Genomic DNA, 26,680 nt, shown 5'->3' on the forward strand with positions numbered 1-26,680 from the left:
TATATACATATATATATATATATATATATATATATATATATATATATATATATATATATATGTATATATACATATATATATATATATATATATATGTATATATATATATATATATATATATATATATATATATATATATATATATATATATATATATATATATATATATATATATATATATATATATATATATATGTATAATCGCTTGGAATTTTTTCCTTTTCTTCTTTTTTTTTCTTTCTCTTCTCTCTTCTTTTTCTCTTTTTTTTGAGACTAACTTTTCGGGGGGGGGGGGTCCCCAACCCCCCCTTAGCTACGCCCCTGTCTCCCTTGACCTCGATTCATCCATTTGTTCATTTCGCACTGAGGAAGGAGGCTCCGAAACATGTCTGCGTTTTTAAAAACTTTTTATCCTTTTTGTGCTTTTAAACATTGTTCTGTTTTTATCAAAGGACAAGAATGTCGCAGTTCAGAGAAAATGCCCCCCCTTTTCCCCCCAATTCGCTTGTACGGGGGGGGGGGAGGATTCTCAAATACCCATATATGTATATATACTCACGCTGTCTACGGCCAGCACCTTGGCCCATATGAATACGAGCAGTGGCCTCAGCTCCCTGGCAGAGCTCTGCAGAAGCTTCAGCACGTAGGGGAAGATGCCCACAGACAGAGCCTGAAACAGAACAGTAATTATCCTCAAAATAGTGCGCAGTACAGTAGAACACCTTCAAAACGCCAACCTATATAACGCAATCGCTACACAGTATGAAACGAAGTCTCCAGAAAGCGTCTGTGTGTTTGAACTCGCAAAACTCGAGAACTACCTGGCCGATTTCGCTGAAATTTTCACAGTTTGTTCCTTTAAGTCCTGAAAAGGTTTGCAGACAGGTTCGGAAAAAATTCGATGAACAGTTTTTTTTTAATTCCAATTTAGGCCCATTTTCTCATAAATTCCCGATGATGGGGCTGAAAAATGACTTGCACATATTAAAATTATATATCGTTGGAAAGAGTAGAATTTTCCGCATTCTACGCAATTTGTTTCAATGGTCTAACTCAATTACGATGGGAGTTATTTGCGTTTTTAGCTCGAATTTGTTTAGGCTTAGCGGAAATTTAGGCACTACTTTCTTCATTAAATCCATCAATAAAAAGTGAAGGGATAGTCCCACAGTTTTCTTTTTGACCCCAATGGAAAAAGCGACATTTTTTACTACAGATCTATCACGAAAAATTAAGCTTCTATCTCAAAACGTAAAAAAGGTCCAAGCCTTTTTAAATCGATTTCAAAAAATAGGATTTGCATTCAAATTGTTGACCATTTTCTTTTGCATTTTAATTCTTCAAGCTTATTTTACTTTGCGTTTCCATGGTTACGCTTTTCAAATCCGTCTTTCTCGATTTAATTTCCCAAAAGTATTTTAATATCTAACGTCATTGTTTGGACGGTAAATTTTGCATGATGTTTTCTCTTTTTAAATTAATTTAAGCCTGATTGTTGTATATACGTCACTTGACACAATTTGTATTTTCAAGGTGGACCGGGCAATGCAGCTAGTTCTATATAAACAATAAGTTCGGCAGTTCGAAAAAGTCCTCTGTTCCGCCTCGTAAAGATAGAAATAGTTAGGCAAGTTAAATTTTGGAACAGCTTCTCATTCTCCCATCTTCATTCAAAGCTTTTAAGGGGTCTAAGGACCTTTAACCTTCAAAATATTGGACTTTCTGGAAAAAAAAATGTATGTTAAGCATGATTTAATTCTGAACAATTTGATACCTTACCATACAGAAAAAACTTTTCAAGTTATCGTGAAAATGCGTAACCTTTCCCCATAGAGATTTATGTTAACAGCAGCTGTTTAACCTTCTTTTTCTCAGGTGCTGGTTTCTTGCTTTGCATGCTGATATATCTCAGAAAGTTTATTATATAATTCCGTTAAACTTTTAATGCATATTTGTCTGGTTTACTTTTATGATCTGAACCTAACTTTATTATTTTTTTAAAATTAATTATTTTTTTGAAATTTCATAACTTAATATCAAAATTTTCAAACATTTTGGGTGATTTTTTTTTAATTTTTTAACATTAACTTTCACTATAGTTAAAATTTAAGTTCAGATCATAAAAATAAACCAGACAAACAAGCATGAAAAGTTTTACAGAAATATATAAGAAACTTCCTGAGATATCAGCACGCAAAACGAGAAATCGGCACATGAGAAAAAGAGGCTCAAACAGCTGCTGTTAACATAAATCTCTATGGGGAAAGTTTACGCATTTTCACGATAACTTGAAAAGTTTTTTGCGCATGGTAATAAATAAGGTATCAAATTGTTCAGAACTAAATCATGCATAAGATATATTTTTTTTTCCAGAAAGTCAAAAATTTAAAGGTTAAAGGTCCTTAAACCCCTTAAAGGAAATTAGTATTCACAGTAAAAAAGTATCGGATTGTTGTTCAAATGCAGCTGTTATGCAAACCAAGAAGCTAGCAAAAGTGCAGGACAATTCACTATCTTTTCTTAGCGAAATACATTCATTTGTGAATGACAATACATATATTATTTTGTACAATGAGTGCTTAGTACTCATTGCAGTTAAAACTCATTCTGACGTGCAAATATATAGATATATTCTGAGCATCGGTTTCAAAATTTGTGAATTGATCTACACAACGCAAAAACCAGTATAATGCAAAAGTTTTGGTCCCCGAGGTGTGCGTTATGACGGTCTTCTACTGCAACAGCTTTACAACAGTCGCATACATTTTGCACAGGCACAAAGTCTGGGGGAAAAAAATGATCACAACAAGAACAAGCAGTTAACAGTTACATTCATGAAACAGAATGTTCTGAAATGTGTTTAAAACATACTTTACAATGCAGAGCAAAATGAATTATAGTACACAAACAGATAGAGAATATAAAAGTTGTATTATTGCTTATATATATTTCTTTATTATTGTTTGGCAACACTAAGTACTTTTCGAAATTTTACAACGGCCGGCAATCATCTAGTTGCAGTAGGAATAAAATTACGCTAGTAATATCTTCGTCCCTTCATATTTATAGTTTACAGTTTACTCTGCTTAGTAGATATATAACCTTAATATGTTATACAGTAGGCGCCGCTTAATGTGATCGCTTTGGGACAGATACAATTTGATAACAATAACCGACCGATAACAATAACCGAAAAGAATCCAAGAGGCACAAAATAATATTTTTTTTCCAATTAAGGTGCATTATTTTGGCAACCTCACATTAAAATCACAATGACTCAACTAAACGCAATTTCAAATTATAAATTATTAAATGAACAGAATGGAAAATATCTGAATTATAAAAAGTTAAAGCTAAATTATGCAATTTTTAATCACATAGTAATAGGTGAAGTAAAATATGACCGTTTTCCCCGACATTCGTAATCCAGTTTCGAAGCACAGATGGCTTTTCTATCTTTTCCAGCATGGCTTTGCTCGTTGTTTAAATTTTAATTTAACTTCGCTTTGTTTTCGATCTCGACACAATTCTTTAATAGTTTACAAAGTAATGGCAACAATGGAGGTCCTACATCAATGCCTGCAACATGTCCAGCGACTGAATTTTTTTAGATGCAAAAGAAAGTTATCTTAGGGGGAGTCTGTGGTCACTGGGGGGTGAACTTTCTGTAGCTTCATTCCAAGAAAAATTTTGAACTGCTATTGAATCCCACAAAATGCTACACAGCAAGTGAGTCTCGCCAGGGTTTGCCTATGTATTTCTGTTCATTGAGGAACAAAAACGGGGAAAAAATTGAAAGTTTATGAAAAAGTGATAACAATAAACGAAGACGCCGATTACAATATCCGACTTTTTTTAAGCTTGTCTTGACATACAAGTGTTCCGGGACTTTGTGATTCTGATAACATTAAGCGAATGATAACATTAACCGTGATCGCATTAAGCGGCGCTTACTGTATAAAGTCATCAGGTTGCGTAAAATTTATCATACAATGCAGAGTAAAATGGATCAACGACACAAATATGTACCTCAAAGCCAATGACGTAAGTCACACCATCTCTGCCTTACGGGAGAGAGGGGAAACATTTACCTAGCGCTTACAAAGTATGGGACTAGTGCTCTTTTTAACGCAGGTAAATAGTAACGAAGGATGTAATACGTCACAAAAAGAAGGAAAATGAAATGTAATGAGCATTCTCATGTTAAAAAATGTTCGCTTTCGGACAGAAAAAGAGTTTGCGCTTCTGCGATCGAGATTTTCGTGAAGGGTTCGATTTCGCCGCAACGATCGTCGTTACTTGTTGCTTTCATTTTTAATTAATGTCAATGAAGTTTTGTGTTGCAGACGTATTATTAATTTTTTTTTAAAATAAATGAACTCGCAACAATCGGGAAGATTTGAGGCTACGGCGATCGGCTCACTGTCGCTCAGTGTGTCTTTTACTGTAACTATTTAGTCTCTATTTCAGTCAGGCCATGCGAAATTATAGCAGAATGTGTGATCATTCACTCTTTTAGCAACTGAAAAGGTCCGGCCTAAAATCGGGAAGAATTTTAGTTTCGAGCGTTTGTTTCCGAAGAATTTACTTTTACGCTCCTTATTCACAGTAAAATTCTCGATTCTTGTGTGAGTAAGTACGGTAGTTAGGCTTTCCTTCTCACATGAGCGACAGCGGGAGTAAAAGCGAGAGGGACTCACCAGATTGACAGCCCAGGGCCCCAGGTCCAAGAAGCGCCCCAAGAGTTCCAGGGCCCTCAGCCTGTGCACTTGACTCAGCAGAACCTGCAAAGACAGAATCACTCTAACAATGAGGTAGATCTGGAAAGGGTAATCGCACTATAGCATCGATAATAATCAGGACAATACTGCTGTGCTAACCACAAAAGTGGTATCTACACTTTTCCTCAAAATGAAGTTACGGTCAGCAGGTGCTTCTCTGTCACATATTTTACCTAAATACAAAATTTTATGGTCATTTGTCAATGAGAAATATTTTTTTGTAAATCCAAAAAAGTTTTATCCGAATCAAATACATGGAGGTGCTGATCTTCAAACGGCAATTTCACATTTTGAATTCAGCTGCAGATACCACTTTGGTGCTTAGCACAGCAGAATAGACCAGTCGCATCGGGCATTAAAATGGCACAGCTCGATGTAGTTCTGATTTTTTAATATAATTTTTGGGTTGTTTGGGTAGCGTAAATCTAAGTTTGCACTTTTCAAAACCCAATGTTCGCAGCGTGACACGCAAAGAACTGCGAAATTTTCAAACTTTTTAATTTACTTATGTGTCCTAAAGTGTGCAAGGTTTTATAATGAAATGTGATCACCCGTTTTAAAGAAAATTAAATGTTCAAAAATTTAAAAATCATGCTTTGATCACACTTTGTGACAAATATCGACATAAATTCCTATTATACAAGAGAAAAAAATGGATATGCTGTTATATTAGATTTAATTGTCTTTCTCGACAAATTGTCTAACCCAAAACAAAGCCCGTAGGCTAAACAGTTCACCATGAAAAAGTAGAAATGAGGCAAAACACTTCTCAAGACACAAGGAGAGCAAAGTCAAAAATAAATAAAGGCAAAGAATGATATAAAACGTCTTTGTTGTGTGTTTATACAAGATTTTTTGCATTCGGAAAACATGCCAGTAATGCAAAAAATAATAATTTTATGGGTCTTAGCCCTTTTTTTATTATGACTGAACTGGAAAAGCACGTAAAAGGAACGAAAACCCCCAAGTGATGGACAAAGAAGCTACACAAATCACTGCTCTGATGTTCAACCATCACCTCAAAGCCCCTACACATGCATCTAACTTAACAAATGATGTGGTTCAACCCCAATGATATCCATTTCGTAGACTGCCCATTGCTTCCTCTTGACCAGAGCTTTCCAACCTTTTTTACTCAAGGACCCAGTGGTGTTCCCATAGGGTGTACTCCACAAGGGCGCCCATATAGGGGGGCTCACTATCTCTAATTTGTACTGAAATCAGTTTCCATGGGGAAAATGTTCAGATAAAACGGTTCGGAAAATTTCTGAGCCCCCGCCCCCTCTAGAATTTTGCATATGGGCGCCCATGGTACTCCATACACGCCCTATACTCTCAAAGATTTTTTTAGGCATATAGCATATACCCTCAAGCTTCAAAAAGTTTCATATTACGACATATTATGTATATGATTGCATACACATATTGTGTGTAACGGATTACTGGGAGTATACCCTCAGAAAAATGGTTGGGAACATCACTGCAAGGGCCACTTTGTAAATTTTTTGAGGCAAAGTGGGCCAGCAATCCAACAACACTTCAGTTCAGATAGTTTACTTACAGTGGCACAGCCAGAAAACCCCCCCGAGTCATTTTCGAAAAAAGAAAAAAAAATATTTCGATACTTATAAGTGTCCCGGCCAACGAGATTCATTTCGATGCGAGTGAAAACAGGTCAGGCACCACTGGTTTAGGCAATGAGGCATTTGAGGTTTAGGCATTTGAGGCAGTGAGAAGCAAAGGGATGCAAGTGAACTATTTTAATTTTCGAGTAAAATGGGTTTAACCCCCTTGCAGTTGGACAGCCCCAGAACTACATGTTAAATGGACGAGATATCTCGTCATAAACTGCAAGGTAGTTACATATCAGAGGTAGGCTTTCATTGAAAAGTTTTTCTAAATCATATTGAACAGCAGCAACCACCAGGGCTACTAGTACCATCTCTTGCCCCAAGACAGAGGAGGGGTACACCTACCATTTGTACTGGTTATTTCCGAATTTTTAATTTTGCCACTTGTGCATCCCCCTGCTTCTCACTGCCTCATTTGAACATTAAAAAAAGGAGAAAAAGAAGGAGACTTCACTCACCTGCAGCACGATGGGCAGCTGCTCGGGCTGCCCCCGGGGGGGCGAGCGGGTCAGCCACACCTGGAAGGCCGTCAGCTGCTCCGAGAAGAAGGGGGAGTGGGCGTAGGGGGAGCCCCCCCGCACCACCGCACCCAGCTGCGACAGGCACCCGTCCACCGCCAGGTCCCAAGCCTGCCTGCAACACACACAGACACGCTCTCATTCGGACGCTCGAGAAATCGTAATATTAACGATTACGGTCGAACCTCCCCGACAGCGGACGCCGTCTGGACCAAAGTTTTGTCCGTTAACAGGGAGTAGGGTGTGTCTTATAATGCACTTTTTTAAAAAGTTTTGAATTTCTTCCGGAGATTGCTTCCTTTTGATGAAAAAATACACACATAAAAGTTTCATAGAATTTGAACATAATTTAGGGGGTGCTACCAGTGATTACATTCATTGTGAAGAACAAATGGTGTAAAAATCAACCCTTGACATATTTTTAATCAACATGAAATTAGGTTGGTTGGGTTTAACATAACACAAATACCTATTTCTTATATATATTAGAAAATAATAAGCATTTCATGGTTGTCATTTTATGTAATAATGTCAGAAAAGCATTTGAAAGTTCGGTAATGCCATTCATGTCACAGGTTTGCACTTTCGGTCTTTTACATTGAGCAATATTTTAATTTTTCTCTTTGTTACTTCCATGTGACAAAACAAATTTTTCACTGATTGCTACTTACTATCCAAACAAAATAAATAAATTTTAAAAAAAGAAAAAGAGAGAGAGTTGACAAATTTTGCAGCAGTGGTAGCACCCTCTAAGTATTATTCAATTTTTATTTTTCATATATGAGAAAAAAATTTTCATCCAAAGGAACAAAATGAGAGGATGCCTCATGAAAAAATAACACCTTTAAAAATACGATGTACCCTAACGGAGAGTGTCTGCTACTGGGGAGTCTGAATTCACAATCACATTTTAATTGTGTATTTTAAACCAACACATAGTGTACAATTGTAAGTTTAATTAATGAGTAGTGCCCATGAGTAAATAATCTGCCGAATTTTTCGGGGAAATAAAACAGGAAGGCATTTGTAAATTGTTTCCCCTAGATGAACAAAACCAGTCAAGCACAATGGAATCAATGTCGTTGATTTTCAGCACCTTCTTTGTTTTAGATTGTAGCAAAATGTTGCGCAATCGGCTACTTTTTACTTCATCTGGCAATACTGTGCCGATTCCTCATCAACGTCTGGAGGGAAAGGAAACAGAGCTGATGCTAATCTCCCTCCCAAAATCTAGTAGGGGGTGGAGATACCGTTAAGTTGCACGAGAGTATTTTTTATAATAAATTCCTCTCCGAAACAAACTGATTAAGCAAGTACTGTGTAAAAGGAGAAATATTCTTTTTTCTTCCGTTTTTTGCTGGAATTTCGTGCATGAAATGGAAACTTAAAACTTTCATAAGCTTCGACTTAAAAGGCTCCTGTTTTCAGAGAAGGGGTGGAAGGAATCTTCTTATGGATACTAGTTAGTTCCAGAACATCGTAAACGAGTGGAAAGTGATGAGCAAAATCTTACCAGACACAGAAAAATAAAAGGAAACTCGGCTGATTTACTGTCCGCTAACGGGAGTGTCCGCTGACGAGGAGTGAAATACATTATAGGCCCATCTCGAGGGTCGAGAGAAAATTCGGAGATCGATACGACAAATAAAACGTATTTATGCTGAAAATAGCCTTGAGTTTTTATTCACTAGGCTTCGTATTGATACTCACGAGGGGAAAAAAACAAAAGTGGATGTTAAAAGATGGCTGCAAAATGAAAGCAAAGAGCTCGTTTACACATGAAATGCGGCATCGAAGAAACGTAAAAACGACGAACCGAAAGCACCGTGTTTCGAACATTTTTTTAAAAAATGAAAACAATTTTTTTTAAGGAGAACAGTTAAAGATTTCTGGTACATCATTTTGCGAATGTGTTAAATATTTTTATTAACATTCATAATTTGCATGTATTTTTCTCATTTCAGCTTGAAATATTTTTTTGGAAATTCATCACGTGATCCAATGACATTGCACGCGTCCTTTAAATAGGATGTGAATGCCGTCTCAGTTCTCGACTCGACTTTATCGATTCCCTAGGCGATTCTGCTGCGGGCAGGTAAACAGCAGTATCTGCAGAAATGAGTTTTTGAGATATTTGAAGAAACGCGTTTTGGATTACATACTAACAATAGGAATATGTTAGAATTAGACGTCCTTTTCGCTCTGTTTCTTCAGCGGAAACCAAATACGCAAGCTTGTACGATAAAGCTAACGTACAATAGGTAACGAAAATGCAAAAAAGTGAAAAATGAAAAACTTACAATTACTGCCCTTTACCTGCCCACGGCAGAATTCTCGATGCCATCTCGGCACACTTTACAGTCACTCTTGACACGTGACTGAATTACACTGACAAGTATGTTAAGGGGTTACAGTACCTCAAAAATGATGAAACGATCAAAAAAATTTTTTTGCTTATTTCAAAACAAAAACTTTTCTGAACACAGGGGAAAAGTTTCAATGCTTTAGTTCAAATATTTAAAGAGTTATGAGTGGTTTTAGGCCATGCTCCCTATGTATTCTTATGCAAAAGAAAAACTTCAAATTGCTTTTTCTCGATGATGGTTTTTGTGTGTTTTCATGTCATTAGAATCCCTAAGGATTTTTTTCTATTAAAGATACAGCTTTAAAGTAATACTTTTTGCAATTGGGATAACATATTTGACAAAACTGTGCATTGGATAAGCATTTTATAAATTACTCTAATGTTTAGAGCACGTTAAACCTTTAAAAACCAAATTTTTTTGTAAAAAAACTTTGATTTTTTACATAATTGATCACAGAAATTTTTCGAATGAACTCATGAGCAGATGAATGCACAGATTTTTAGAGATGATTATTGTGATCGTTTTGCAAAAAACGTGTTTTAAATGAGTGCAGAAATAAAAAAGCCTTAGAAATTTTAAAAAGTGAAAATTTTCCTCAATCTTTTGAATTTTCAAAAAAAGTAGGCAATATTTTTAAATTTTGAAAATAAATTATTGATTACAAAATAAGTATGCATGTTATGGTTACTTATACTCATTTCGTAAGACGCGAGTCACATGAACACGTTACTCACCACATGGGGTGGTGGTGCGTGGGCGGCAGCGGGGGGCTGGAGAGGGGCGTGCAGTTGTAGGTGCGCATGATGCGCTCGGCCAGCAGGAAGTTGCGGAAGAGCGAGGCCACCAGCAGGTCCTGGCGGAAGAGGCGCTGGAACGTGTCCTTGGGCAGCGAGTTCCAGGCGATGGTGTCCGTGATGGCCGTGAAGATCCAGTTCAGCTCGCCCAGCATGGTGCGACGGTCCGACACCTGGCCCGGGATCCTGGGAGGGGGAGAGAGACGAGATTCAGCCGTTTAAGTACGACCGGCTTCGTGCGCGTCGTCAGACCGAACGACGTTCTTAGCAGCACTCATCGCTCACGTTCGACGAGCCCGACCGGTAGCTACCGGTTGATTGATCACGTGACAACTAATGATCACGTGCTCCAATCAACCACAACCAGCTTAAAACGGTAACTGGTGCAATAACCGGTTGATAATAGAATGCTGCGGTTAGTCACCGATCGACCGGTTGAGTTCGTCGAACGCAACCTTTGAGTTTCAGTACGTGCTCGTAAATTAAGTCTTGCATCAGAGCCAGAGGAACATAAGTTACATTGTGATAATTTTACGAAAGAGAGGAAAAACTTTTTTCTGGCGCAGGTTAAAGGATGGGATGAGCCCTCTTTCAACCCTGGTAAAAAATTGAAGAGGATTTTTTTTATAAAGAATTTAGTGCACATGGCTCGATGCGAAATAGGCTTCCACATACAACGCACTAATAAGTAGAAAATCGCAATTTTTGGACTTACGTCACTCTGGCTCTGAGGTACAGAGTTTATTCCATGCTTTTAATGTGCGGTGTGATGCACATCAAATGTTTAATGTGCTGTTTTACTCTTAGTCAAAATGAAATGCGAGAAGATTGCTGAACTCTGCTGAAGAAATGGACGTGTCTCGTATCCTCGACATCGACTCTCGAAACGTCCTCTTTCTTTAACACCCCCATTCCATTTTCCCTGAATGTAAAAGTTACCTACGCTTGGGAAAATGTTCAAACGGCTAAGAATGCAATCTTCTTTGCATTCAAGTTTTTGAAGGGTTATTTTTTAAGGATCTGTCCCATCAGGTGGCATGTTTATTGGTACGTACTCATTCATCCGCATAGGTATTTCTTTGCCGTTCATCAAAATCCTTCCGAGCTAGCTCATGTGCCCAGAAAGAGTCGAGTTGAATTAAATATTTCAAACATGTTCACGTATGACGATCATTGATCTCCCCCTCAAAATTATTATTTTAGGATCAATGATACGACATGAGCTAAATTTGGCCGAGGATAAACAAAAAGGGCAGCAGTAGAACAGCTCCATTTATTTTACTTATTTAATTTTTTTTCTTCTCGATGTTCGGCCAAATCTTTCGAAAAGTGATTCGTTAAGTTTCCATTTTTTAATTTTGATGTTGATTGAATGAATAAGTGTCAATTTTTGATTACCTTGTACAAAAAAAGGAGAATTTTAATAACATAACATAACTGGTCTAACCATTGTGTTCCAATTCATGTCAAAGAGAAAACATAAATCATAGTTGAAAATAAATGAAAGATTCACAGCTATAAAAGTGCCCTTTTGAAGTTCTAAGACCAGAAGAATTTTATCATTTTTTTTTCATGAACTAGAAATGCAACAGTTTAACAACAAACCAGGTTTAAAAAAAAAAAAAAAACATGCTTATAACTAGTCATCTACCCTACTAGTATCTTAATGTTTTTGAATTTTTTTTCTCTTTTTTATGTTAGTATTACCCAAATGAAATGTGTGATACAGTTAGTAAGTAATTCTTGTCAAAAAAAAAAAAAAAATCTTCAATGCTTTCTATAAAGCAGTGTTTTAACTATAAACTGGAAATTCTCTTTAAATATTCAAATTTAATCACAATCAAATTTTTATGTTAATCACTTTATCTATAGCTTTTCACTTTTATGAAATCGCTAAATACTGTCACACATAGTGTGCTGTTTAATTTGAAGTTGATGATATGATTTAATTATTAATGTATCATACATATATCATTAACGTTTTTATTTCCGACTATGTAAATTCGAACCTTTCTTCAAAATCACGAGTGCTTTATCATTCAATATTCTTATATGCAATACTGTACAACAACAAATGAATTCAACAAAAGAGCTTCACTAAAATTTGACAACAAAACCTTTGGATCCCCAACTTACTGGTCGATGAGATCGATGGTGATTTCCGGGAGCAATTTTTTGCTGTTTTGCAGCACAAACCTAAAACAAGAAAAAGAGCATCAATACCCAGTTCATCTGGTGTTTTGTGAACATTTGATTGCATGGGTACACATTTTGTTGTTATACAGGGGTGGAAAATTAAAAATGAATTTTTGGATTAGTTTCGGAACAGGTTTGATAGCATCGTGGAGCAAATCTAAATAACTTTTTTAGCAATTAACATGTTTTGTTAGACTTTTTTTTTTACAAAAGGTATCAAATACATACACACTACATACACACGATATTCACTTTAAAAACTTTTCATTACCTAAAATTGGGATATGATTTTAAAAATTTCCAAGCAATGCATAGTAAATGTAAATTGCCTCCCCATACAAGCGTTTTTGAATCTTTTGAAAAGTAAAAGTTAGCAAAATACATTTTGTTATAGTTAGTCTTACTTTAGAAATGAAAAAATAAATAAAAGGCGAAGTTATAAATTACAACTAATAATTTAATTATAACTACAATCAAATTCAAGAGACGATGCATTTATTAAAATTAAAAATAAGATACATGTTAAAATAAAAAATAAAAGAAACCCATTCGAACTACCTCGGGACAAAATAACTCGAGCTTCAAAAACGATCGAAATGTTTACGAGATGCAAAAAGATGGAAGCCTCGAGCATGGATGCCATTTTTGGCAGAACATGTGTTTGATAACCGCATGTTTGCTAAAACATAATTCTAGGCATCTTAGAATATGAGAAACTTCACATGAAATATTAGAGAAAATTACTTTAATCTTCAGAGTCGATCGAAATTTCTTTGATCATTAAACACCACAATATGTAAAATAATGGTCGAAATAATACATAAAATAAGCTGATTTAAAGTAGCATGGACTAAAATAACTTTCGACTTGCAAAATAATCCACACATTTTTAGGATGCAAAAGGATTGAAACTTCGAACACGATTCGATCGGCCGAGCACACGGTGGATATCGGCACGTTTTAAAAACATAGATTTCACTCATACGAGACGGGAATATTGTGGGAAATTCATTAAAAGTTTTGTTATAATTATCTTTCGAGTATCGGATTCCTCGTATCTTTTTTTACAAATACGGGCGTCCCTCGTATAACACGGTCAATTTGTTCCGTGTCGTATCGAAACCGTGTCGTACGAGACTTTTTTAAAAACAACTTTTTAACTTATTTTTTACGCTCATTAATCAAGTACTTGGTAAAAATCGTGTCACTGTGTATGGTGTCGTATCGAGACCACGTTCCGTGTCACAACCAAACTGTGTCGTACGAGACTCGGAAATAACGTGAATCGAGGGACGTGTGCCGCGTTATATCGAAACCGAGTTTCGTAGAAACAAAGTAAAAACTGATTAAAGTTATCAAACATGAACAGGATGTATTAAACAAAAATGGAACTCCATCTTTTTTAAAGATAGCATTCGTGTTATATCAAAACCACGAAGCATTGCAGCATATAGCAAAACCCTGTCGCACAATTACCGTGTTATATGAGGGATGCCCGTATCAACACACTAAAGGGCAAATTTTTCATTTTTTTTTTGCACTTTTGTCATTTGTTGTACATTAGCTTTATAGCACAAGTTTGCTTACAGGCGTCCCTCGTATAACACGGTCAATTTGTTCCGTGTCGTATCGAAACCGTGTTGTACGACACTTTTTAAAAAATAACTTTTAAACTTATTTTTGACACTCATTAATCAGTATCGTGTACAATGAAAAAAACCTGTCAATACGTATCGAAACCGTCTTTCATGAGACTTGGAAATAATGTGAATCCAAGGATGTGTACCGTGTTCTATGGAAACCAAGTTTCACGAAAACAAAGTAAAAACTTATTACAGTCATCAAACATTAACAGAATGTACATATTAAATTTTAAAAAATATCAGTCTTTTTCAAAGATTCATCAAAACCATGAAGTATCAAATTCAGGTTTCGTACCGTGTCGCATCGAAACAGTGTCGCACGAGGGACAGCCGTAATTATTTTCCCGTCGTCGCGGACGGAAGAGAGCACACTCACCACTTGAGGGCGATGTTGACCGGCGTGGTGAGGCAGGAGGTGAAGAGGTCGGCGGGCAGGTCCGGGTTCATGGGCAGGATCTGGGTGGCGGAGCAGGCGGCCAGCTGGATGCACTGCCGGTAGCAGGGCGGCGACGACCCCTCCGGGGCGCCCTTGCCGCTGTTGGCCAGGAGCTGGGGAATGACACATCTACTATAGAGTTTTGACCATCCACGACTCGTTTATCCAGAAAAAGAAACATTAATCCATCACAAGAATATCTACTAAATTGCAACTAGTTCAAATTAAAGTGAAATGCTCAGCTACTCTTACAACCGAAAAACAATTTATGGCCAAATGACTGGTGATACACATGAAATAATGACAGAGTTTTAATGAGTCCTTTATGTTGACTTGTTTTCGAATTTGTTATAACATGTACTAAACTGGCTTTTTTTTTTTTTTCAAACTTTCTTCTTCGTATGTATTAAAAAATGAGAATTTCTGAATGAGACTCTGTTTGGTCTTGAGGAAAATGTATAGAGCAGGTTTTTTGGAAAAGGTTTTTATTTAAATCTGATATAGTTAACGTTGGCGGTGCAGCAATGCTCGCAGATCAATGCACGAAACGGGCGAAGTAAGTTTGGGGTTCCACTGCATCCACTTCGAATCGATTATTCTCTGCAGTCAGGGCCTGATCACTGAATAGGCTAACTAGGCCCCTGGCCTAGGCCCCCCCCCCCCCCCGATATTTAGGAGCCCCCAAAATAGCTGAAATTCAACCAATAAAGTTTGAAACAGGACGCCCTCAAAAAGTATTTGGCCTCGGGCCCCTCAATACCTTAATTGGGCCCTGTCTGCAATACTTGATGCACTGCAGAATTGACAGAAATACGGTAACGTTCCTGTCCTCCAAGAAAATATTTTCTAGAAACTAAATTTGGTTGATATGCTAAAACTGTTCTTTTTCATCTCTAAATCACAGAAAAAAAAAAAATTTTGATCTGCATGCAACCGACCGATAGCAGTTCGAGTCATAAAACCTAGTAGTCGGCGATCGTTCCTCCCTTCGATCTTTTTTAATACTAGTCGCGGGTAGGTGCATGTGAGTGCGTTTTTTAATGAAATGGGGGGATGGAGATGGCATGTTTTACATTTCTTTATAATTAAAATAGTATTTTATGATTTTAAGTTTAAACAAAGTTTTATCTGTGTTACAATGACAAGTTTTTGTGATTACTCAAGCAATCTAGAGATCAGTTCATATTTTTCGTGCCTGCCGCGGACTTTTCCGGCAGCCCATCGATACCGACCCTTCCTAAATACTAAATGCATGTCGCTTTCAACCGAGTAGAACATAATGACCCCAATAAGCAAATTTCGGTACTCTCTCCACTGCCATCCGTCAAAGGTATTAGAAATTAATAGCAGAGAACAAACAGGATCGGTTAATTTTTAAATTTAAATTTTGGAATCGACCAACAAACGATCCGATCCGAATTGTTCGGATCCACGCGGGCGTCGTCACTCACCTCGTACTCCCTCTCGTGCTGGGTGGCGAACTGGCGGAAGGAGTCGAGCACCAGGCCGGCGCAGGAGCAGTCGTAGACGTAGATGGAGGGCGCCCCCATCCACTGCTGCAGGTCGTAGATGGAGAGCGGGATGTACTGGGTGTACGTCTTGTTGAACACCCACACCTCCCCGTTGGAGGTGGGCCGCGGCACCCCGTGCCCGTTGTAGTGGAACAGCACGCGCTCGTCCTGCAAACACATAACGGGAATGAATGAGAGTGTGGCTATTTTGTGGCTATACGGTCATGAAAGTGTGAGACTCACCTTGGCGTTCCTGCGCAGGGAGGTGCAGAGGCGCTTGACCTCGTCCACGGTGGGGTCGAGGCAGTGCTTGTAGCGGGCCCTCGGCTGCCACTTCTCGTACTGCTTCTGGAGTGACAGGGCGATGGCGTCCAGCGCCTTCTGGGGCAGCAGGGACGACGGGTCTGGGGGGCGAGAAGGGGGGGGGCGTGTTAGACAAAAATGCTATATTATGTTTCTCACTTTTTTCTATTCAATCTGCATTATATTAATCTAGTATCAGTACTTTCCTACATCGTATTTTTCACCGATTCCCGATCGGAAATTGATCGGATGTTATCTTGCTCTCTTTTCGTCCGCACGTGTGAAGGTCATCGAAGGGGAGTGGCACGCGTGTGACGCTGAAGAAGGAGGGGCTTATCTCGTCATTGCCGACTCGAGCCAACAGCGTTTGACAGGTGTAGTGGGCATTGGTTGGCATCTGGTCTTACCTGGCTTTAGTGAATGATATGGTAATTAGGTGGAAGATGAAAGAATCTGGTCTTCACGGTTGGAACACTGCTCGTTCGTTCCGTGCCGCGTCGAAACCGTGTCATATGAGACTCTTTTGAAAAATAGTTTTTTCGCTAATTGTTTAAACTATAATTAATCATGTACGTATCATAAATCACATCAATATGCTTCATTTTACACCAGAAGACCATTATAACGCACACCTTGGGACCAGAGTTTTTGCGCTATACAGGTTTTTGCATTATACAGATCATTTCACACATTTTGAAACCAATATTCAGAATATATCTATATATTAGCACTTCACAATGAGTTTTATCTACAGTGAGTATTGAAGCACTAATTATACAATTTGTTATTCACAAATAAATATGTTTCACAATGAAAAGGAAGTAAATTATCCTAGATTCATAGTTTGTATAACAGCTGCATTTTCAAAAGCCATCTGGTTTTTTTTTTTTTTTACTGTGAATACTAATTTTTATTTAAGAGCTTTGAATTAAGAAGGAAAGATCTTTCAAAATTTAATTTGCCTGACCATTTTTATGTTTTCAAAGCAAAACAGAGGGATTTTTTAAACTTCAAAACCTATTGTTTACTTCTGATGAGTTGTGTGGTTTATAGAGAATTGCGTTATACAGGTCGGCATTATAAAGGTATTCTACTGTATATTGAAACTGTGTTTTTTTAGACTTTGAAATAAATGTAAATAATATAATGTGTACCGTGTTATGTATCAAAACCAAGTCTTAAGGTGCAAATTTTATAATAGCCGAAATTTCGACTGAATAGCACACGCAAACGAAAACCGGCAACCAAACATGTAACGATCCACTGATCTAAAACTAAAAGAGCTGTTATAAACAATACAACTCAAATATTTCACATACCTTAAATTAAAACTATTATGCACATCAAGAAACACCTTTATCAACTTTCTTTACTGAGAACAAAACACATTTTATAAGGAAAAAAACCAAGCTTTTCTATAGCAATCAAGGTTGTCTGAGCAACAAAAACAAAACTCCATCTTGAAAAATTCGTGTTTTATTCAAACCGTGCAGTATTAAATTCAAGTTTTGTCCCGTGTAATATCGAAACCATGTTTAATCGCAAATTTGATACGTATCGAAACTGCGTTGTAGAAGTACCGTGCTGTACGAGGGGCACCTGTACATTGTGCACGGGTACGGCCGAAACACACTATTCGAGCACTTTGAAATGAGAGAGTACACTGCCGTGTGCAGGTAAAGGGCAGTAACTGCAAATTTTTCATTTTTTTACCTTCTATTGTATGTCATTTTGATTGTGCAAGCTCACTCAATTGGTTTCTGCTGCAAAAAAGGCACAAAAAGACTGTCTAATTCCAACATTTTTCTATAATTAGTACTGAATCCACCACCCATTTCTTCAAATATTTTGAAAACTCATTCTGCAGATACTGCCGTTTACCCGCACGCGGCAGTAGAGACGGTTGACCATTTGGATTTTTTTCTCAATGTCATTTTAGGAAAACTAAGTTGTTCTGCTCCACACATTTATGTACCAAACAAGAAAACCTGCATTGCTCTTTTTTAAAAAGTTTTGGCAAATGTGGATCCATCTGTTATTTGTCTCCTAACAGTTGCTGATTACCTTGCACAAATTCAATTTCATATTCTCCAATGATCTGTAACTCAGGAAAATGTTGAAACGATTTGGCTGTTAAAAGAAACCATGTTAAAAATCAGCAGGGTTTAAAATATGTTGAAAAATATTTGGTTTAAAGCACTCAAACCCGTGCAGTACCGTGCCTCTCGTACTTCGATGCAGCGAGATGAAGTTCGGGTTGTTCCCGGGATGACAACTTCGCTCGCCTGATGATCATCGTCACCGTAACAGTCATCGGTGATGTTTCGTGAACACGCGCCATGAATGAGCACCACATGCGTAACGATGTGCTCGAGATCCCACCATCCGTGCTCATCATTTCAATCCTGCATGGGGTCGGTCATTTTTCCGGCAAAAAGGTATTTTTGCCGAGACGGACGCAAAAACCGGAAAAGTGGCCGGAATGAAAAAGAACAGAAGAGCAATACAATTTTATACATGATTCAATGGCCACGGATGAATGCAAGTTAATTATGTTTTTCCTCACCATTAAAACAATAATGCCAGAACGAAACTCGAAAGGGGTCGGTTCGTGATGCAACGTAAAAAAAAGTGTTGAGGATTCCATTGAATCTGAACGGACCATCTTACGAGTCACCGATGAAGTCACTCGATACGAATTTTACCTATTTTTTCACGTAAACCAGTTTCCCCGTCCACATCCCGACCTCTCCGATGCCAAGCGTCGAAAACCGGGCGGGGGGGAGAAGAGGAATGTGCGTACTCACCTATCCAGCACTCGAGCCTGGCACAGGGCTGTGTCTTGACGATGTCCGGGGGGTCCACCCCCACGTTCAGGCACAGGACCAGGGCCACGCTCACCGTCTTCATCTGCAACAGAGAGACACTCGTCAAGAGAGAAAAGCCACCACACACGTAGCAATCGACCGAATTTCGATCGGACGCTCGGCCGATACCGAGGAGTCTTAAAAAATTGAATACAGTAGAAGCAACCTTGAGTTGAGCTGCAGTACAATACTTTTATAATGCAATTCTCTATAAATAGCACAACTTTTCCAAGACAGACAATAAGTTCTGCAGTTAAAAAAAAAGCCCTCTGTTCTGCCTTGAAAGCATAAAAATGGTTAGGCAAATCAAACTTTGAAACAGCTTTTCATCTTTCTATCTTAATTCAAAGCTTTCAAATGAAAATTAGAATTCCGTTTAAAGAAAATACCAGATCACTCTTGAATATGCGGCTGTCATGCAAACCATAAAGACAGGAGAACTGCAGCATAGATCATTTTATTTTGATTCTGAAACATACTTTTGGAATACAGTAGAAGACCGTTATAATTCACACCTTGGGACCAGAGTTTTTGCGTTACATAAAGATCATTTCACGTATTTTTGAAACTAATATTCAGAACATATCTATATATTAGCACTTCAGAATGAGTTTTTTCTGCAATGAGTATTAAAGCACCAATATGACAATGAGTTATTCACAAATATGTTCCACGATCAAAAGAAAGTGAATGATCCTGCACTTCTGCTAACTTCATGGTTTGCACAACAGCTGCATTTCAGGGGTCGATCCAGGTTTTATTTTTCGGGTCCCCATTTTGTGAAAAGGCAAAATATTTTTGTGAAATTTCGTTATTTTTGTGAAAAAGCAAAATATTTTTGTGAATTTTCTTTATTTTTGTAAAAAAGACCTTCTCGTGATTTTTTTCTTGGAAAAGATTACATTAAAGCATTTTTAGCTGTCGTATCGTTATAGAAAAGCCCTAGACAGGTTTCAGGGGTGATTGCAAGTTCTTGAAGAATACCTGAAAGCTGTCAAGAGAAAATGCGCTGGGGGAGGAGGGAAGTAAGACCCTTAACATTTTATTCGTAATTTGACACATACATTACATTTATTGCTTTTTACAAATATACATATGCAAGGCACACTTTCTTAAGGTGAAAGTCTCACAACAGATTTCCTGTTTGCCCCTCTCAAATACTTTAAGAGCAATGAAAATTGCACATGCTGCTGAACGTAATGATAACTCCTAATAAATACAAAATGAACAGACTCAAAGATATCACATATTTCTTAACACAGAAGTGAAATACTCATTAAAGATTCCATGTATGTGTTTGAAAAACTTAAAAGTAATTAAAACCCAAAATAATACTGCACCAGCATTCAGCGTTTAATTTTTTGACTTTTGACGTTCTTGCAGAGTAGGTATTTCGTTTAAAACTTTGCAATTTAATGATGTTAATAAATATGTAAGAAATTTTATTTGTTTGCCTCTTAACAAGGTACAGTCAACATCAAAAATGCGAAAAATTCGTTTACCATGGCGGATGTAAGGAAATCAAGATCTTCAAAAGAAATAAAAATATAAAAACAGCATGTAAAATAATTTTATTTTAAGTAAAGTTATTTTAGAATTGGATTTTGAAACTCAACACAAATTAATACTAAACATATATTGCGTAATCAAAGTAAAATTTAAGATTTTCCTGAAAACAAGTTACCAATCACAAGTGTCCCCCCTCTGACGCTCTGGAGCAGAAACACCTCACGCAGCAAGCAAAAAGATAAGATGGGGGAAGGTGGAAGATGCTCCCGTGTAGATGCGTACACATTTGCGGTTAAAAAATATTGTGAAAAGGCTGCCTTTTTATAAATCTTTGTGAAGGGGCTGCTTTTACGACGCGGAATTTTGTGAATGGGGCCGCTTTTGCGATGGGGAATTTTGTGAATGGGGCCGCTTTTGCCATGCGGAATTTTGTGAAGGGGCCGCAAAGCGGCCCCAATTTGGCGCTGGATCGACCCCTGCATTTTCAAGAACCGTCTGGTGTTTTCTGTTTACTATGAGTACTCATTTTCAATTTAAAAGCTTTTAAATAAGATAGGAAGATGAAAAACTTTCAAAATTTAATTTGCGTAAAAGTTTTTATTTTTGCAAAGAAAAACAGAGGGATTTTTTAAACGTCAAAACCTATTGTTTACTTCTGAAAAGGTTTATAGAGAATTGCGTTATACAGGTCGGCATTATAACGGTCTTCTACTGTATTCAGAATATATCTATATATTAGCACTTCAGAATGAGTTTATCTGTAGTGATTATTTAAGCACTCTAATTATACAATGAGTCATTCACAACTAAATATGCTTCACAATTATAAGAAAGTGAATGATCCTGCACTTCTGCATAACAGTTTGCATAACAGTTGCATTTTCAAGAGCCATCTGATATTTTCTTTTCACTGTGAATATTAATTCTCATTCAAAAGCTTTCAATTGAGATGGAAGGATGAAAAACTTTCAAGATTTAACTTGCCTAGCACTTTTTATGATTGCAAGGCAAAACAGAGGGATTTTTCAAGCTTCAAAACCTATTTTTTTACTTCCGAAAAGCTGTGCGGTTTACAGAGAATTGCGTTATATATGTCGGCGTTATAAAGGTATTTTATTGTATTGTTCAAGACAGATTTAACAATTAATAAAAAAGTGCAAGCATATAATATACTGCAAATATTTACAATTCAAATTTTCAAGTCAAAATTAAATTTTGAGTGAAGTTTGTTATGCTTCAATGGAGTAAATCTTTATTTTAATGTCCTCAAAGTTAAAAAAACTTCTTTATTGAAAATGGGGCAAGAAAGTTAAGTATAGAAAATATGCAATTTTTATATTATTAAATGGATTTTTTCTACAAACAAAAATAGTTATAAAAAATATAAAAAACATCTTTGCTTAAAAAATAAAAGCGAATAAAACAATTGTTAAAAATTTTGTAAATAGTAATAATTTTTATGATTACTTTGTTGAAATCTGGCTAAATTTGGCATTTATTCCATTATTTTTCATCTAAAATTGTCTTAGTAACGTAACCAGTAAATAGTTTCTTGCAGTGGCTCACACAAGACCCCTCCCATAGATCTTGTTTCTTTTTCCCGAATAATTACCATTCTATGTTTTTTGTACGTAGAATAATTTCAAACAAACGCAGTTTTTTCAGTGAAAAAATAAAATCCCCATGTTTAAAGATTAAAGAAAAAAAAATATTGTGAATTTTTCCTGCAACAAATTGCCTATAAGAAGCAGAATGATGATTATAAATGAATACTGTAATAAAACCATGTTTTTAGCTTTGTAATTACAGACTAAAATGAGATTCAATGAACTTGAATCCATTTTTTAATTATGAGAAAAGCAAAAGCCTAAATTATTTTGCTTTCTGGTTGTTTATTTAAGTATATTTCATAAAATGAAGCTATTTTTTTCATCCAATAATTTATTTTTTTGCTGTTTTTCATTCTCAGAAATCGGTAAAATCAAGTCAATATGTATGACGGCGTATTGGGGTTATAATATGAGAATGAGGTTTCGAACTTGGACCCTCCCCTTGCAAAACTCCTGTGTGCGCCACTGGTTTCTTGTAATGTACATACAACCCCTTAAAATTCGACTGAAGTATATGGTCCCCACATTTTTGAATGATAAGATTTGCGAGAGAAATTGGTTTTACATTGTAGGATTTTCTGGATATTTCTTTGCTGGGTATAAAACGTCGCATGTCTTGTGAATGGAGGGGAGGGTCAGTTTTGCTTTCTAACTGTGGAGTCTCGTTTTCAGCCTGTGGTTTAACATATTTTGATATAAATACCTGTGTTGCCGTTGAGTTTACGGCGTTAATTGATATTTGCCTCATTGCTATGGTTAATTTAGCAGTTGTTAACGATGTTTCCTGTACATGTTGTAAATACATCTCCTGTATTTTCTCAAGAACTGTGTCGTCATTTAAAGAAAGTTTGAAGTTGCATCGAACTCGTAACACAATGTTAAAAGCACAAATGTGCAGGAGCTGTGCAGTGTTTTGGCATTACAAGGAATGCCTTTTTTGATGCACAAAATGTGAGCTCAAATGGATTTAAAGGCATCCGACAAAAGTCGGATTTTTTTGTCGGATGTCTCTACGTTCATTAGCTCACATTTTATGCACTGAAAAAGGCGCTCCTTGCAACGCAGAAACACGTGTCTGTAGTGCTCCTGCATATTTGTGCTTTTAACATTGTTTCATTAGCTTTTAAAAATTATTTACGTTTGGTGGACTATAACTATAACAGATTGATACAGTTTAATTCCAACTTGATTAATCATACCCTTTATTTATTTGTTTATTTTTAATTTAAAAAAAAAACCTTTTTTGTAAAATTTTCACACAAATAAAATCTTTTAAATAATGCACAGTTAAATTTCATCTAGAATTTTGTTTTAAAAACTATTATTTAGACATGGATGTCTATACTACTACTCCAATGTGTTCGAAATCAATCATGAGTGTGTCAGTGGTTCTTCTTAAAACATAATTGGTACTCGGCCGAATACTCGGTAACTTGGCTGAGTACTCGGTACTCGGCCTACATCCAGGGTTCATACTCATTTTTAAAAGTGGAAATTAAAGGACTTTTTAAGGACTCTCAAAAAATTTTCAGGACTCATTGGAAATATTTAAATAACTTTACATACACCATTTCAAAATTTTCCAGAAGGGTAAAGTACATGTTACATGTTATATATACAGACACTAATTCATAACATTGTTCTTTAAATGCAGGGACAGGAGGAATTGACTGTGATGCCCTATTTGCAGTGAATTATATTTTAAAATTTCATATATCACAGGGATGAGAGCGGTCAGAGAGCAAATGAGAGTGCAAATTTAAAAATTAGGTTTGTTTGTAAAGTAAAAACTTACAACAGAGTGAAAAATCTATGTTTTCCTTATGTGACAGAACATACTTTTCTCAAAATTTGGTTTACCTTCATAATACTATTTCAGGATCAAAACAATAACTTAAAAGTTCACCATAAATATTTTGAACGCTTTCTTTAAATGCGTAAATAAAGCAACCATGCCAAGTTTCAATACAATCTGAGACTGTGGGAGTTGAGACCACTTTTTTTTTTTTTTACTTAAGCATTTTTTCCATAATAACTTTAAAAAATAAAAATATAGTTGAAATAATGAATAGAATGAGTAGATATAATGTAGCATGTGGTGAAAAACCTTTCATCATTAAAAATGATTGAAAAATTTGCAGGATGCAGAAAGATTGACATCTCAAACAAGGCATGCAATTTTCGGCAAAACACCTGTCTGACGTTCACGTTTTTTCTTACTTTATTGTTGGCATGTTTCCCAAACATACGATTTCGGCAAATATTGCGGAGAATGAAGATTTAAGGGGGGGGGGGATAGAAAAAGAAGAATACAGGGACTGAACTTAATATAGTTTTCAAAAAAAAATTAAGGAAGTTTTCAGAAAATTCAGGACTTTTTAAGGGTTTTTTTAGGGACCTTAATTTTGTTTGATGAAATTAAGGGTTTCTTAAGGAAGTACGAACCCTGACGTCTCTACTCGGGACTGAGGGAAAGGCAGACATTTTCAAAAATAGAAAAATCAAATTCAACTATTACTATTATTTACTACACTACCATTCAGAGTGGGGCCTTTCCATGGACTTTTTTAAAAACAATATTAAAGAATGTGTAGAAAACAATAATTCTATCTAGTCTCATCTAGATAGCCAGACAGAGATCTAGACTTTCAGCTTTATTATTAGTAAAGATGTCTCTAATGAGATTTTTAGTATTCGTTAAATTTGTCTCTAACCAAGATGCATATTGAAGAGCGTAAAAAAATTGAACAATTAAAGTCACTGTGCTGGGATTATTTTGTGATTGTTCCTTACTAAACGAATGTTTCAATTAAACATCAGTTTGTCTTCATCATGATTAACCCATTTTTGGCCAAAGGTGCGTATACGCACCATTTCAGTAAAGAATTTTTAATTAACGCTGTTTCGTATATTTTTTACAAATTTAATTTTTATGCTATTTTAAAAGGTCTTGAAGGCATCTATAAAATAATATTATTTCATTTGGAACAAGCACTTTTTTAGAGAAAATTTCAAAATATGCTTGTTTTTTACCTTGAAACGTCTACTGTCAAATTCGACTTTTTGAAAATTGTATAATTAATCCACTTGAGATTAAGCACACGTTCTTATAATGGGTTAAAGTTGTAAATTCTATAGATAAAATAAAAATAATGTCATAAAAAATCTTACAAATCGTTATTCAAATTTAATGATGCGTAAACGCACCATTGGCCGAATGCATGAACAATACGCAATAGTTGAAAACCTAGTTTTTATGCAAGGAATCGTACTTTTTTAAATTTTTTGCAAATTGTTGTTTCATTTAAATTTGTCTAATATACGCGTCCTAAAAAATTTCTCTAATTTTTTTTTTTTTCAAAAAATATGCTAATGACAATAATAGTCACGATTTCCAATTTTTCGCAACCGACTTGAAAATATTTTTAGGCATACTAATTCTTTCTGGATACCATTCTCTTCCCCAAGTAGATATGTACTGGTCTTTAGATGAGGATAAAGGACTGCCAATAATTCGGAAAAGCACGAATCGAATCAGATTTAAAAACATTAAACAAAATATCCATTTATACGATAACTCTTGCCTTGATAAAACAGACAAGTTTACTAAATTACGCCCATTTTTACTGCATATAAAAAAAAAAGTATCTACAATTTGGAATTTTTTCTCAAAATTTGTCAATTGAGGAAGAGATGGTGCCTTATTTTGGAAGGCATTTTTATCAAAAATGTTCATGAAGGGAAAGCCAGTAAGGTTTGGATTCAAACTTTGGTGTTTGTACTCATCAGATGGATACCTTTTCCAATTCATTCTGTATGGAGGTGCTGAGACTAGCAGTAATCAACAAAAAAAAAATGCCTCTAGGAACAAGCAGGGTTGGCAAAAACCCGGGTTTTTTTAAAAAAGCCCATGGACCCAGGGTTTTTTGGGTTTTTTTAAATAAAACCCAAAAAAAACCCAACTAAAGCTGGGTTTTTTAAAAGAAATGTGGGTTTTTTTTTGTCTTTTCTTAGGGAAAATGTGGGGTACTTGTAACATATTGTTGTGTAAGTACATGGACAAAACAAAAAAATTGTCTTTAGGTAAAAAAGGCTGGAAAATTCAGCGTTTTCTGAAGAAAAGTAAAAAAGACGACGAAACCTAAGAATGGTGAAGTTTCAGATTTTTTAGTTTCCATGATTACCAACAGTTAAGGCAAAGTTACTTCTCGAGTGATAAAATCTATTGTTTGTAATTATTAAATTTTTTTCTTTTTGCATTTTACTTTATTGAATTTCATTTTGTTATGCAAAACTACTGTAGAACCTCAAGTAGTTTAAATCCCTTTTTACTGAATTCCAGCTTAATCAAGATATTTCTTTGAATTTTATGTTGCCTGTTTTTCTATTTCTGTGTACAGAGTAAGAAATATTAAACTTTTTTGTAAGATAATGAAAATACTGTACATCTTATTCTGTTTTCTGTTCGACCGTTCGTAAAACCTGTTAATTTCCAAAAAATATACCTTGTTTATT

The 26,680-nt window shown here is 36.0% G+C and overlaps 1 protein-coding gene across 2 annotated transcripts in view; it reads right to left on the bottom strand.

Annotated features, from left to right (window-relative positions):
* LOC129234268 (regulatory-associated protein of mTOR-like) overlaps positions 1 to 26,680 on the bottom strand; it is an 85,015-nt gene that overhangs the window by 54,913 nt on the left and 3,422 nt on the right. For both annotated transcript variants that reach the window (XM_054868264.1, XM_054868263.1), the window contains exons 2-10: positions 18,987 to 19,089; positions 16,120 to 16,280; positions 15,817 to 16,044; positions 14,306 to 14,478; positions 12,227 to 12,286; positions 10,031 to 10,276; positions 6,871 to 7,045; positions 4,701 to 4,784; positions 560 to 670 (exon numbers count right to left, since the gene is read on the bottom strand). In XM_054868264.1, coding sequence (XP_054724239.1) covers positions 560 to 670; positions 4,701 to 4,784; positions 6,871 to 7,045; positions 10,031 to 10,276; positions 12,227 to 12,286; positions 14,306 to 14,478; positions 15,817 to 16,044; positions 16,120 to 16,280; positions 18,987 to 19,089 — 1,341 coding nt within the window. The remainder of the gene's footprint in view (positions 1 to 559; positions 671 to 4,700; positions 4,785 to 6,870; positions 7,046 to 10,030; positions 10,277 to 12,226; positions 12,287 to 14,305; positions 14,479 to 15,816; positions 16,045 to 16,119; positions 16,281 to 18,986; positions 19,090 to 26,680) is intronic.

Source organism: Uloborus diversus, chromosome 1 (genome assembly GCF_026930045.1).
Source record: "Uloborus diversus isolate 005 chromosome 1, Udiv.v.3.1, whole genome shotgun sequence".
NCBI lineage: Eukaryota > Metazoa > Arthropoda > Arachnida > Araneae > Uloboridae > Uloborus > Uloborus diversus.